The following is a 14,205-nucleotide window of genomic DNA, read 5'->3' on the forward strand; positions in this document are numbered from 1 at the left end:
AGTTGCATCACCTCCGGTCGCGCCAGGCAGTGACTGTTTTTAGCCCCGCCTCTGTTCCTAAAGCATCGATGGCCGCTCCCGCGTACGACACTATTGCTGGCATTTCTCGAATTGGGAGGGACTATCGATTTCCATCACCTGCTGTAGTTTTCCTCAGAAACTCTTACTCATGCATTCATTTCACTTAGACTTGGCTGGCGGGTGAACTGGGAGCTAGGAAAGGCAACGTCGGATGTAGAGTGGCGCCATCTTGTACGGACCCTGAACGTTTAGCACGCCGAGCGTTGAGCTTACACCGGGCAATACTTGTCAGAGAGGAAAAAAATAGCGTTGTTACGCGATGGCGTATTTCCGTTTCCTCTCCGCCAGGGCGTTTTTGGTTGGACGGTCTTGTTGCGGAGGGAGGGGGAAGATTGTTTGCTCCGTAGACGCTCCCCGTAAAGCAAGGTAAACTGAGGTAAAGCCGGGAAGGGGAGTTTTTTTTCCGCCTGGTTACGTGGGATGGCTGGGACTCAGACGCTGGGTCCGCGGAAGAGTATGCGCTTGGAGCCTGGAGGCTCAGATGGCCCCCGGGGCTGGAGAGGCAAGGTTGGGGGATAGAAGGTGAATTGCAAAGCCGGACCGAGGGGGGACGGGCTTGGTAGAAAAAGGGTGTGGAGGAGAGAGGGTGGGGCTCAGAGGGAAGTTTGGAAGGGGAGGGACTGTGGAGGGAACAGGGACGCGAGCAGAGTCGGACCTAAAGTCCTTGAGGCCCGAGGAAAGAAGTTGAGGTGGGGGACGGGTCGGATCTCGAGAGTGTGTGTTGGGAAACCAGTGATGTCTTGGGGAGACCCAGGACGCGGAGGAGGCTGCTGGCCAAGGTTCTGATGCTGACATCCTATGTAACTCGACCTTTGTTTCTCCTGCAGCTCCCCAGAGGCGCATCTCCCACCCTCTGCTTGGACTTAGCTTTCTCTCCATCTGCCACCACAGCCTGGAGGCGCTTGCCTCCACCCTCCCGAATGGTGCTCCTCTTCCCAGGCGTCGGCCCAGGATCCAGGCCCCCTTTGCTCCTTGAGTTGGAGCTGTTGCTGCTGGGGTCTCTTGGTGGACTCCCCGTGGTGAGGTGTGAAGAACTTTTGCACAGACGAGGCTTTAGTTATAAGGACCTCCTTAGCAGTTCGAAGCTCAGCCGCTAACTGAACGCCAGGCCCATCTGTGCTGCTTCTCTTCGGCCTCTGAGAAGAGAAAACCCTTCTCTGTTCCATCCAAAGCCCAGGAAGCCTCAAACTGGGGCCCTGCTCCCAGCATGCCAGCCCTCTCTTGTGCATAGGGCTTTGCCCTCTTCCAGCCAGCATGGCTGATCTCAAAAAGGCTGCAGGGGGCCGGGAGACTCCGCAGGGGGAACTGCGGTCAGAGGTGGTAGAGGATGAGGTCCCTAGGAGCCCGGTCGCAGAGGAGCCTGGAGGAAGTGGAAGCAACAGCAGTGAGACCAAATTGTCCCCTAGGGAGGAGGAAGAACTGGACCCTAGGATACAGGTGAGAAGGCTGATGGAGGAGGTCGGAAGGCCAGAGGCCAGACTTGCTGAAGAGCTGTGGGATAAGTGGGATAAGTGAGGCCTTAGACTCCTCTCTCACAGTGGGCAGGGGTGGGAAAGGAAAGCAGACATGTACACAAAATGTGGCGGTTCAGTGTGACAAGTGCTGATGGAGAGCAGGGACCCTGCCTGAGTGCTTGGGGCATAGAACCACTCATTGTTCTTCTTTCTGAATAAGCAAAAAGATTGCTAGCTCAGGTATCTTACATATCCTGGAGGCAAGAGGAGATGACTGAGACTGGGAGGCAGTTTGGAGGCTGAGGAAATCCCCCCCCCCCCCCCCCCCCCCACACACCTTTTACCTTCTTAGATATGTCTCTCAGAATCATTTTGAGTTGTGAGACCTTTCAGGTATTTGAAAGGCACGGTAAGGTTTGAGTCTGTAAGGAAATAACTCCCTTCCCCCCTGCCCATACCCCTCTCTTTGAGACAGGATTCTCTTGTGTAGCCCTGGCTGTCCTGGAACTTGATTTGTAGACTAGGGTGGCCTAGAACTCCAAGATCTGCCTGCTTCTGCCTCCCTGCTCCTGGGATTAAATTAGGTGTGTGCTACCATGATCAGCAGGAAACTTTTTATATTGCAAGGATTTATCTCTGTTGTGATTGGTCCTTAATATATATTTCTGGCTCTTGGAATTGTGGGCTTACCAAAAAAATGTCAGGACAGTTTACTGTCATGGAATGTGCACAGTCTAGTTGGTAAACCAGAGAGATGGTTGTGTAAGAGACTCAGGGAACTGGTATGAGGAAGACTGGTCATTGTGGAGGAGATGGTTGGCTAGGACAAGCTTAGTTATCTGTCATGTTTCAGGGTACTGTCTAAATGGACTGTATGGGAAAGTTTCTGATATGGGCTGATAATGGCTAATACGTGCTGTATGTTTGGGGTCCAGGGCTGCTATTTAGATAGGTTGCATCTGAGATTCTGTTACTGGGAAACTGATCGAGCTCCTTCTAGGTAGCTAGAACATCCCAGAGCTTGAATTCTTGGGCTTCTCCTTCAGTAAACCTTACTGGGTAGTGCCAGTGAATTGCAAAGAAAGTAAATCTGGTCCTGGGGTGTGTGTGTGTGTGTGTGTGTGTGTGTGTGTATACTGAAGCTCAGCTCCTTGGGTTGTTTGTGACCTTATAGTGGAGCATTGGCGAGCTATTCTTTTCTGGCATGAGTCAGTGATTTATTTCTGCTGTGCTTCAAGATGCTACATTGAAAACAACTCAGCTCTTCTCTCATGCATTCTGAGGATTTGTCCTCCACTGAGAGAGTGCATTGAAAAAAAGAAGTCAAAAAGATATTCAAGTCACTTACGTTCCATGATTTGGGAATTTGTGAAACCGTTAACTTCTTTGAGCTTCTGTTTGTCAGTAAAGTGAGGGACTTGGTTTGTCTGGTATGCACAGTTCCCATTCACTGTGCACATGGGTCTGGAAGATTACGGATACTGAGTTAAGAAGGAGCTCTCTGTTTCACGGGGAGAAGGGCATATAATACACTTCTTACACCTCCCAGAAACATCCTTCGTCCTGCGCAGGCAATACCTTCTCTCCTGCTATCTTTCATCAACCTCTTGTTCTGTGTGTTTTTTCAGTAATCATATAGGCAAAGGTAGTAGACTGAAGAGGCACACTTGTGGCTAATGGAAATACAGTCATTTGAGATTAAAAAAAAATGCAGTTGTGTACTGTAGCGATGGCATAGATGTGACATTTCTGCCATCATAGTTCTGTCAGTGAGCTCTGGCAGTGTTGGAATGTCTCGGGAATGCATAAGGTCTACTTTGCCTCCAGTGAGCGTGCAGAGGGATGGGGACTAGGGGGCCATCGAGACCCTTGTTTCTCTTGCAGAGCTGTACGGCATTTATGGACATGTTGTAGCTGATACTGGGAGGGAAGGCTCATTTGACGACACAGGCACGCGTCGGTTGGTTCTCCAGACTCACCAGGGATTTAGAGTTTGCCATTGGAAAAAGCATCATGACGTGAGGCACACCACAGTTTTCAGGTGGAGATCACGTTTGCCCTTCTGTATTAATATTCTTTTGGGTGCTGAGGAGATGCGTTAGGGCCTGAAGTTCATTTTAGTGTTGATAGTGATCCACATCACATGCCTTGCAAATGTGCTTCAGCTCCTTCAGGGAGTATCTGTTTTTCTAGATCCGCATATTTAATGTGTCTCCATCAACAGATCCATCAAGATCCACTAAAAGACTCTTAAAACACATTTTCCCTTACTTCCATGACTAGGATAAGATTGAAATGAAAGCCCAGCCAGTTCCTAGTGGTCCACTGGGCATGGGTGGCCCAGAGCTGGGGCTCTGACCTATTTTAGAGTGTTTTAAATTTCTCAGAAATGACTATCCTCAGGGTGAGGCTGTCTGATGTGGGGCTGGGTTTCCACGGCTGACAGGCAGGTAGCTCATGTCATCTGGTGTGATCTCTCTGGAGGTAAAGGGAGACTAGGCCATACCTGCCTGCAGTATGTCTTTGTTTACCCCTTTAGAAAAGGCTGTGTCTCCATCAGGGTCTCATTGGATCATTGGAATTCCTCATGTCCTCCAGCTTTTGGAAAGAGGGTGTTGGTCAAACGGTTTGGTGGTGCCAGGATGGGCCTGGCCTCTCAGGTTTTCTATGCTCTCCACCCCCCACCCCCTCTTTTTTTTTGGTGAGACAGTGTTTCATGTAGTCTAGGGTGGTCTTGAGCTCACTGCATAGCTCATGCTGATTTTGAACTCCTGATCCTTTTGTCTCTGCATCCTGAGTCTGAAATTATAGGTCTGTGCCGCCAGGATACCTGGACACACTTGCTTAACTCCCAATTCTTCAGGGTGACGTTGCAACCTCAGAGTTCTCATCTTCAAGTGTTGGCATAACTAAAACAACAGTCATCACCCTGGCCCTATTGACTCATCATCTGCTTGGGCCTTTCGATGCTTTGTCAAAGAGGACCAGGAGCGTCCAAGAGTGGAACAGAAACATTTGTAGTCAAGCACCCATGCTTTGACTCAGTGGCCTGGCATTCTGGGAATGTGTCCAGAGTGCCCCAAGAAGGTCATCCTCCTGCTGGCTGCTGGCTGCTGGCTTTCTGACAGACGATGCATGCTGACTCAGACCTTGTCCTCCTTGAATTCCATTTTCGCTGAGTGCCAGGAGTTCCTAGTGGAGCAGGCCAAATGGAATGTGTTGCTGACTGTCCACACAGTACTTTGGGTGCTCAGTGACTCCCACTGTGCCCTCTCTGCCTTGGTGCTTCAGCTTGGCTGCTTCTTCCTGCTTCCTTTGTTCATCAGGCTTTGGGGGTGTGGGGGGTGTGTGTGGGGGTTCCCTTTATCCTGTCAGAGCTTTGTGAGCACCAGACTGATTGATCATCACACTTTTTTGTTTTTTTGTTCAGGGTGACCTTGAACTTAATATCTCTCTGCCTCAGCTTTCCAAATGTTAGGGTTACAGGTGGGTGCCACTGTAATTGGCAGCAGGGATTTTTTTTTTTTCTTTTTAATTGTAAGGGGTACTAGTTCCTATATTTAACTTAAAAACCAAACCAGAAACCAAACCAAACCAAAAAAACCCAACCAACACAGGGTTTTACTCTGTAGCCCTGGCTGGCTTGGAACTTGCTATATAGATCAGGATGGTCTTGAGCTCATACAGACCTGTCTGCTTCTGCCTCCCAAGAGTTGGGATTAAAAGTGTGAGCCACCATACCCAGTCCTATTTTTACTTTTTAAATATTAGGTGGATAGCTGGCTGTGGTGGTGCACAGTTTTGATTACCCCCCACCCCACCCCCCGACAGGGTTTCTCTGTATAGCCCTGGCTGTCCTAGAACTCACTTTGTAGACCAGGCTGGCCTTGAACTCAGAAATCCACCTGCCTCTGCCTCCCAAGTGCTGGGATTAAAGGTGTGCATGCAGCAGGCAATGCTGCTGCACATTTTTAATCTCAGCCCTAGGGACATTAAGCTAGGAGACTTAAAGTGTTTTAAAAGATGGCCTTTGAAAAATGGACCATTCTGTGTGAGTTCACAATATTGTTCTGTGAATGGCTCTATCAAAGAGAATCAGCCAGGTTCATGGCTCTTCTGAGATAGGCTGCGCCTGGGTTCATGTCCTTGTTCCTGGTTCCACTGGGAGGGCCAAGTAAGGTGAGTGGGAGCCAACATCAAATCTATGCAGATGGGATAAGATGGTGGTGTTGCCATCTAATAATGTCTGTCACGGATGAGTAGCAGGCAGACTGGGATGGTGAAGGCAGAGCCTGGAGTTGAGCACCAGTTTTGTAGAACCTGTAACTAAGTACCTGGAATTTCCAGATAGAGAGCCCTTGGCACACCCTAGACTTTTAAGGAGTATCCTCAGATCATCAGAACCTGGGGTTGGATGTGTTTTCTTAGGCAAGTGAGAATGATTTGTGGCCAGCTCCCTCTCCAGCTCCATGCCACATCACGGAAAGAGGCAGGGTCATTCCATGATTTTCTCTCAGGACCAGACATCAGTGAGTCATTAAACTAGCATGTCCAGCGATTTCCCCTGAGATTCCTCCTTGCCAGGACAACGTTGCACGGGGGTGGGGGGGTGGGGGTTGGGGGGGGTGGGGCTTCTGAGATGACTTGGTGGTTAGGAGCATATTCTGCTCTTACAGGGACCTGAGTTAAGTTCCCAGCACCCATGTTGGGCAGCCCATAATCATTTGTAACTCCAGGTCCAGGACGATTTGATGTATCTGGCCTGTGCAAGCACCTCCACTCACATGCATTCTCCCTCTCACATACTCATAGTTTAGAAAATAAATAGATAGGAAAACTTGTACTGTATTGGATGGGATCTGGGTTTCTGTCTTTGTCTAAGAGGTGAAAAACCCTCCTGCACCTTTACCCGGTCCTTATCTTGATCATGCACCAAGCCCTGGTGTTTCTGTGTCCTGCATTGTCTCCCTTTTTCTCTCACCTGGAACACAATAAATATAGCTTTCCTTTGCCTTACTTGTCTCCACTGGAATACTTGCTCTTCTCTGCCTTCTTGCTAGAAAGATGTGCTTCAGGCATCTTGTTCTGGCCTTCTGCCCAGGTAGGTGGCCCTAGTGCCTACAGGGCACCTGTGCCCATCTTCACACAGATTGACTGCTGCTGAGAGCCTGTGGCTCACAGATGTGGGTCACCACCTCTGTGTGCTGTGTTCTACATTCTTTTTAAGATGTCTTAAACAATTGAATATGTACTTCATCTGTGTATATGTATGTAGACCATGTGCGTGCAATGCCCTTGGAGGCTGGAAGAGAACATTGGATCCCCTGGAAATGGAATTACAGATGACTGTGAACTACCATGTGGGTGCAGGGAACTAAACCTGGGTCCTCTGCAAGAGCAACAAGTAGTCTTAACCTCGGAGCCATCTCTCCAGCCCTGTGTTCCACATTTTTCTCCAAGTACTGACCAGGAAGTATGTAGTGAGCATGTGCTGAGTGAGTGGCCCTCCTGGCCCTGGGAGGAGAGTCCTTCATCTCCTAGGACTCCTCCCTCAGAGGAGAGCTAGATGTGCGCTAGTGGAGAGTAAGGCTCACCCCCCCCCCCCCCCCCCCCCCCCCCCCCCCCCCCCCCCCCCCCCCCCCCCCCCCCCCCCCCCCCCCCGCTGTCTGTGCCACAGTATTCCCGGAGCTAGAGTTTCCTCATCCCTGCAATGGGGGTTGGAGTACTCAGTTAAGTGGAACCATGAAGATCACATGAGACTGTCGTGGGGCCTAGACAGGGTGCCCTCTTCTAAGTGACTCACCCGTTCCCCAGTGTGCTGGGACTTTCTGTAGTTGACTTGCGGTTGCTTCCTTCTGCTCTAACTCCCATGCTTCTTTGGCAGGAGGAGCTGGAACATCTGAATCAGGCCAGTGAGGAAATCAACCAGGTGGAGCTACAGCTAGACGTGAGTGTCTCTCTTCTCACAGCCTTGGGTTGCTCTCCGGAGAGTTCTCTTTTCGTGTTTTCCTATATTGAGACAGTGGTAGAGGAAGGGGTGTGTCGAAGAAGTGAGGTTCTGTGACATGTATGCTTGTTTTCCACATTCCTTGCCAGGAGGCCAGGACCACCTATCGGAGGATCCTGCAGGAGTCAGCCAGGAAGCTTAATACACAAGGCTCTCACTTGGGGAGCTGTATTGAGAAGGCCCGACCTTACTATGAGGCTCGACGACTGGCTAAGGAGGTATGCCTGTGTTTTAGTTTTATTTCTGTTGCTGTGACAAATACCATGCCCCAAAGGACCTTAGGGGTGGAAAAAGTTTATGTGACTTACTCTTCCAGGTCAGTCCACCATTGATAGAAGTCACTGCAAGAACTCAAGCAAGACCTTGGAGGCAGAGCCATGGAGGAAGCCTGTTGCTTGCTCACTTGAAGGCATATACCCAGCTAGCTTTCCTGTAGAGACCAGAACCACCTGCCCAGGGAATGGTACCACCCAGAGTGGGCTGGTCCCCTTTACATCAGGGAAACAATCAAGACAATCCACCATAAACATCCCCACAGGCCAGTCTGATTGGACAGTCCCTCAGCTGAGATTCCCTTTTCAGGTGTCTCTCGGCTGTGTATGTCAAGTTGACAGAACTAGGGCAGTTTTACCTTTCATTAGGAAGGGATGCATGGTCTGTCTGTCTTCAGTCTCTGTGTGGAATGGGGAATAAAACACCATACTTAAGGACATGGCCATGCTCTGAACAGCCTGTGAGTTGAGGTTCTTAAAAGTTGTAGGGAATGGGTTCATCGGGCCAGTGAGATGGCTCAGTGGATAAAGGCACCTCCTGCCTGACGATCCCAGTTCATTCACTGGAATCCACATGGTGAAAGGAGAGAACTGACCCCTGTGTATTGTCCTCTGACCTCCACATGCTTGGTGTGACATTTGTGCTGAGGCACACACATACATACACATGCATACAATAAATACATAAATGTAAGAAAATGTCTCATGGTCAAGAAATGACTGGGTGGAGGCATTGGTCCTGTTTAGAAATTTTGTTCAGTCCCACTGATAGCTTTGTTCTTTCTTCCTTCTTTTCCTCTTCATTCCCCTCTCCTGTCTTTCCTTGGGCTGGAATCAAACCCAGAGTCTTGGGAACAGCAGATGAGAACTGTGATGCTGAGTACCACCCACAGGCCTCACCTGCTGATGTGTTTAAATAGTTAGGATTCAGGCTGTACCTAGTGTCCCCTCCCTCCCTCTCTCCCTCCTTCCCCCCATATCACCCCTCCCTCTCTCTCTGAGACATGGTCTTTCTATGTAGCACTAGCTGTAGTAGAGCTCTCTATGTAGAACAGGCTAGCCTCAAACTCAGAGAGATCTGACTGCTTCTGCCTCCTGTGTGCTGGGATTAAAGGCTGTGCCACCATGTACTGGCTCAATAATCCTCTGTTTTGATTTTTTTTGTCATTTAACTGCATTAATATTTACTATTATTACTGGGAATAGGTCTTTGTTTATCACAAAATATGTGAGCCATATGGTTTCTACACTATAGTTTCACCATATTATTACTTACAATGCAAATTTCATTCAGTCTAGCCATTGTACACTCATATTTTGAATATGAGAGATACTTCTTAGTAATGTGCATTTTTTTCAGAGTTTTACATTTTGAACCAATTAAATTTGATGACAAGCTAGTAATTATATATAAATTAGTAATAGATAGAAGTTGTAGCAAGGAGGGGAAAGCAGATATTCTCCTCCCACCCCTCAGCAGCCCATCCCTTAGCGTCCAGATATTTCTTACGTTTGCATATATGAGAGACTTAGCTGTAAGCCATGTAATTTGATAATTTGCATCCGTTTGAAAGCAAACGCTCTTCGCTCAGGAATGTTAAAATTCTTTTTTTTTTTTTTTTTGGTTTTTCGAGACAGGGTTTCTCTGTATAGCCCTGGCTGTCCTGGAACTCACTTTGTAGACCAGGCTGGCCTCGAACTCAGAAATCCGCCTGCCTCTGCCTCCCGAGTGCTGGGATTAAAGGCGTGCGCCACCACGCCCGGCTTGAATGTTAAAATTCTTTTTGAATTTATATATATTTAACTAATACTGCTAAATTTGGTAGGGTTTTTGTTTGTTTGTTTTCAATAATCTGTTTATAAATCTCTTATCAACCTTTTGACTTGGTAATTTATGCGTCACTTTGTCAAATGCGTGAACTATTTCTGTTTCTAGAGAAGTGCAGAAGATCGATGAGGTTCTATGAGAAATCTGACTTCTCAGCTTGAAGAGCTGAGAGTCCTTGAACTGATTCTTGGTTCATGTGGCTGTTTAATGCTGTGTGTGCCCAGCGTATGTTCACGCCAGCTCTAGAAACTGGTGTGCTAGTTGCCAGGAGTCTGTTGCTTTTGATGCTATCAGCAGCGAAACATTCAGTCTTTCCCTTACTACTGTCTCTCTATATATATTTTTTTGTTTTAAAACCACTTTGTTATGAATTCTATAAAAATGGGGTCATATAATATGTGTTGTCTTTGTTCCTTCATCTTATCTGTGTAACTGTATTATGACATAACACCAGAGCTCTAGAGAGCCACCTTCTGGTAATGAAATGCTTTGTGGGGCTGGAGAAATGGCTCAGTCATTAACTGCTTTGCTATTGAACCATACCCTTAGCCTTGTGTCATACTTTAAAAGCCCAAGGACTCTTCTCTTCTCTTCTCTTCTCTTCTCTTCTCTTCTCTTCTCTTCTCTTCTCTTCTCTTCTCTTCTCTTCTCTCCTTTTTTTCTCTTTTCTTTTTCCCTTGGCTGTCCAGGATCTTGCTGTGTAGAATAGGCTTGCTTGGACCCAAACTCACAGAGATCTGCCTGCCTCTGCCTCCCAAATGGTGGGGATAAAGGTGTGAGTGAGGAGGCACCAGGCCCTGCTAAGCCATTTCCATTTGTAAGACATACTTTTTTGTTACGCTCCTATAACTGGAAGCTGAGGATCAGCCTCTGGGTTTTGCTTGGCTAGCACTGGTTGAATAGCTCTTACTGTAATTTCAGGTTGAGCATAGCATGTATCAGATGTTGAACTGATAACAGGTACTATACCTGATCTTAGCCAATGAGCTGAGAAGCAGGCTTTACTGTAATTTTGGGCTAAGAAGTATTTTAGATTTTTTTCAGATTTTGGAATATGTGCCTACACATAATGACATACATTGGAGACAGCAATTAAACAAGGAATTCATGTATCTGATAAGCATCTTATATATAGCCTGATATATGCAAATATTGCTTTTATTTTAAAATACTCATTTTTAATTATGTGTATGTATGTATGTGACTGCTAGATTTCATGTAGCCACCATCCACTGGCATTTTCTTAATATTTACTTCTGTTTCTAATCTGTAGAATATTGCTTTGATGGCATCTATCCTTAGTATGGTTTGGGAAATGAAGCTGAACTTATAAGTGGGCCTTCCTCTTTTTCTTGTTTTTACCTCCTCAAGGGATCGCAGGGGTGGCTGGGGTTCCCCCTGGGCTTCCCATCCTGACGACCCTCTACCTCCACAGGCCCAGCAGGAGACACAGAAGGCGGCCTTGCGGTATGAGCGGGCTGTGAGCATGCACAATGCCGCCCGGGAGATGGTCTTTGTGGCTGAGCAGGGGGTCATGGCTGACAAAAATCGACTGGACCCTACCTGGCAGGAGATGCTCAACCATGCTACCTGTAAGGTGAGGGTGCTGCCAGCAGGTCCCCTTCACTGTTCCTTGCTCTTCCTTTACCTCCGTTCTCCTCCCTGGCCCTCTCCCAATTCAGCCCCCCCCCCCCCCCCCCCCGCCCCCAGCTTTGGTTTCCTTTAAGGTAGACCTGTCCTATGCCTGCCCAGCTTGGCCTCCAGTGCTTCCATTATTCCAGTTCTCTTTAGAAAGCCTCCTGTCTACTCCTTCTTCCTCTGGGTGGGGCTGACCCTGAGCTCCTCCCAGGCAGTGGCCCCAGATTTAGTACTCACACACTGGGTTCAGCTTTGTGGTTCCCTGTTCCTGTTTGCAGAAAGTTTTCCCTTCATGGGTGGGTCCTGCACTCTGCTAGTGTGTGTTAGAGGGATAATTTGTGTACCATTTCCAAGCTCCTAAAACTAAACTAGGCATATGGGCATATGGGCATCCGGGTCTGGGCTTATTCTGACCCCTTCAGCAGGTACAGGCCTGTGTCAACTCCTGGATAGTGACTGTGCCTCTAGTTCTTTGACTGCACAGAGAAGACCCTGTCCTGGGGTGGGTCTTGTGAGGTGAGGATAGTGAGAGAGGGGAGGGTTGCTGAGGCTGTGGTGTAGCCGCAGGGATGGGAGCACCTATGAGTTTGCCGCCGCCTGGGAGACAAGGGGCCTGGAGCCTGCACCTGGCCCTGCTCACATAATGCTCTGGGCCACACACAGATAGGGAGGCTGTGGAAGCTACAAGAACCCAACATGCCTCTGTGCCTCCTGTCCCTGACCTGAAGCCATTGTCACTGAGGGGTTCCTCAAGACTGTGGTGTCTGCACGGTTGCAATGTGTTCGAGGGTGTTCAGCCATGTGTAGGAGGGACTAAGCTGGTGGTGGCAGCTTTCCACGGTATCAGCAGAGCTGAGGGGCAGGTTGTTGCGGTAAATCTCCTCCCTAATATGCCCCAGCAATGAAAACACGACTCAATTAATATGATTACATGCTGTGCACCTAGACTGGGCAGATCTACTGCTACACTACCATCTTCCACAGCTTATGAGACCCCTTAGAACTTGCGGTTTCTCCAGGCCATGTGCTTCTGCTCCGCTTTGCTTCTTCTTCCTCCTCTGCATCCTCTCTCTCCCCCCACCTTCCCATCCACCTTCCCTTTATCTGCCCAATCATCAGCTCTCCTCTATTTTACAAATTAACGTGGGAAGCAGGTTTACAGGAAGTCACCTGAGTGCTGACTCTTTCCTTGTTCGAAACCCCTCACTGGAGAACGGAATTAACATCAAATATAATTAGCCCCAGGGCTATCTGCAACATTTCCCCCTTTCTGTCCAATTAAAAGACTATTTTATCTCAGATACAATTGAGCATAACTATTACTATTTTGTAATTTATAAAGTACAAGAGACTTAACAGCCAGTCCATCATCTTTGTTAAGTAAATGGAACCTCTGTCATCTATCCTTACCTAAAAGACCTGCACCTGGCTATGTCTTGGCTTTGAATGCCATCTGAAAACCAACCTCTCAAATCTGTTCCCCTTTGTAAAAAGCCTGGGTTGGCTAGGAGACTGTAGTTGTTCAACCCCATCAGAAATCCAAGATGACTGATCTTAACTGAAAATATATAGGAAGCCTAACACAGCTTCCAAAACTTAGCCAATTTATAGAGACCGCTGATCACTTGGACTGTCCCTTACTTCACATTGGAACATCAGTCTTTAGCCTACTGGCCAGGGTCATCTGACAGACTTAGAGAAACAGAAATATTAAGGACTAGCCTATTCTGTCTCGCTATACTAACATGTAATTGTGTCCTTTCTTTGGACAATATTGTCTGTAGATGAAATGAGGCAATTCTTGCCTAGTGGCTGTTTCGCCACAAGTGGAGTAGCTCAAAGATGCTCAGTTTGTTCTTTGAATCCAAGACAGGGAAAGCTGTCAGGAGTAGACTGGTCTCAACAACAAGTGAATAAATAACATTAAACGTCACATTCTGTGGACTTCTGACGTTTTTGAAAACCAACTATCTATGTGAACTAATCTGGACTGTTTTCTGTTACCTACTTTCAACCATTTCTGATTAAAATAAGTGAAAACACCCTAACAATAAACTCAAAGCCATGGATTTCCTATTTGGCCCTTAACTCACAGGCTTAAACATCTCAGATCTGTTTATAATAACAGCAATAGAAGGACTGGGTCTAAGCCCTGTACTTAAATATTTTTAGTATCAAAGGCAACCTATAATAACCACGTCCAGCCCCAAAGCTTAGAGAACTGGGATGACGACTCTTCATAACTTCTTCAAGATGAATATGGGCGTTGAGACATTTTAAAGGGAGTGGGAAGGGTAGGGAAAATGGGGGAGTTGGTTGGCCTTAAGAAGGCCACACCAATGATTGTATGACCAATCTCTGATGTCTGTGTTCTGACTGGATCTGGATGAAAAACCAAGACATCAGGAGTCCAGGCAGGTCAGTTCAGCATGTCTGACGATGAAATTCACCAAGGCTGTATAGTCTGTAATATATAAATCTCAAAGCAAAATTTTAGTCTCATCCAGATAACCTTTTTGTTTAATTCTCTGGAATCTAGTTCTCAGAGGGTCTCCCTCTATCAAATCTGATCCACAGAACTCTGGAAGGTGTAAATGCCTCAATCACCTTTTCCAAAAACACAAAGACAGACAAACCCTTTTCCCCAAATCAGCATATCCTTCAGCCGGTAACCAGGGAAACCTGTAGCTTGCCCTCTGTCCCAGAGGAACAGTAAAACAACCACAGTACTCAAATCACACACATTTTAGCCTATTCAGGCCTTTCTAATTTGTCATGTCAGGATTTAAACCCAAAATTCCTGTGAAGCCCACGTTAGACAGAATGTGAGTCTCCTGCAGACTTTATCATACTGTCTTTAAAACAATTGATTCACACTTCTATTTTCCTTTCCTCTTTCCTTCCCTTTCCTTTTTCCTTTCCTTT

At 47.4% G+C, this 14,205-nt stretch overlaps 1 protein-coding gene and 1 pseudogene across 3 annotated transcripts in view; one reads left to right on the plus strand and one right to left on the minus strand.

The window, feature by feature from the left end:
• Positions 1-35: 35 nt before the first annotated feature.
• The window catches only part of Sh3bp5l (SH3 binding domain protein 5 like), a 17,558-nt gene continuing 3,388 nt past the window's right edge, over positions 36-14,205 (plus strand). The window contains exons 1-5 of one of the 3 annotated variants that reach the window (XM_021177427.2): positions 36-457; positions 909-1,518; positions 7,420-7,482; positions 7,632-7,760; positions 11,078-11,239. In XM_021177427.2, coding sequence (XP_021033086.1) covers positions 1,336-1,518; positions 7,420-7,482; positions 7,632-7,760; positions 11,078-11,239 — 537 coding nt within the window. In that variant the 5' untranslated portion in view covers positions 36-457; positions 909-1,335. Of the gene's footprint in view, positions 604-908; positions 1,519-7,419; positions 7,483-7,631; positions 7,761-11,077; positions 11,240-14,205 lie in introns of all 3 variants that reach the window. The other 2 variants (XM_021177425.2, XM_029483280.1) reach the window with 2 other exon arrangements.
• Positions 10,541-10,641, minus strand: LOC115032738 (annotated as a pseudogene).

The sequence above is a fragment of the Mus caroli genome, chromosome 11, assembly GCF_900094665.2.
Source record: "Mus caroli chromosome 11, CAROLI_EIJ_v1.1, whole genome shotgun sequence".
NCBI lineage: Eukaryota > Metazoa > Chordata > Mammalia > Rodentia > Muridae > Mus > Mus caroli.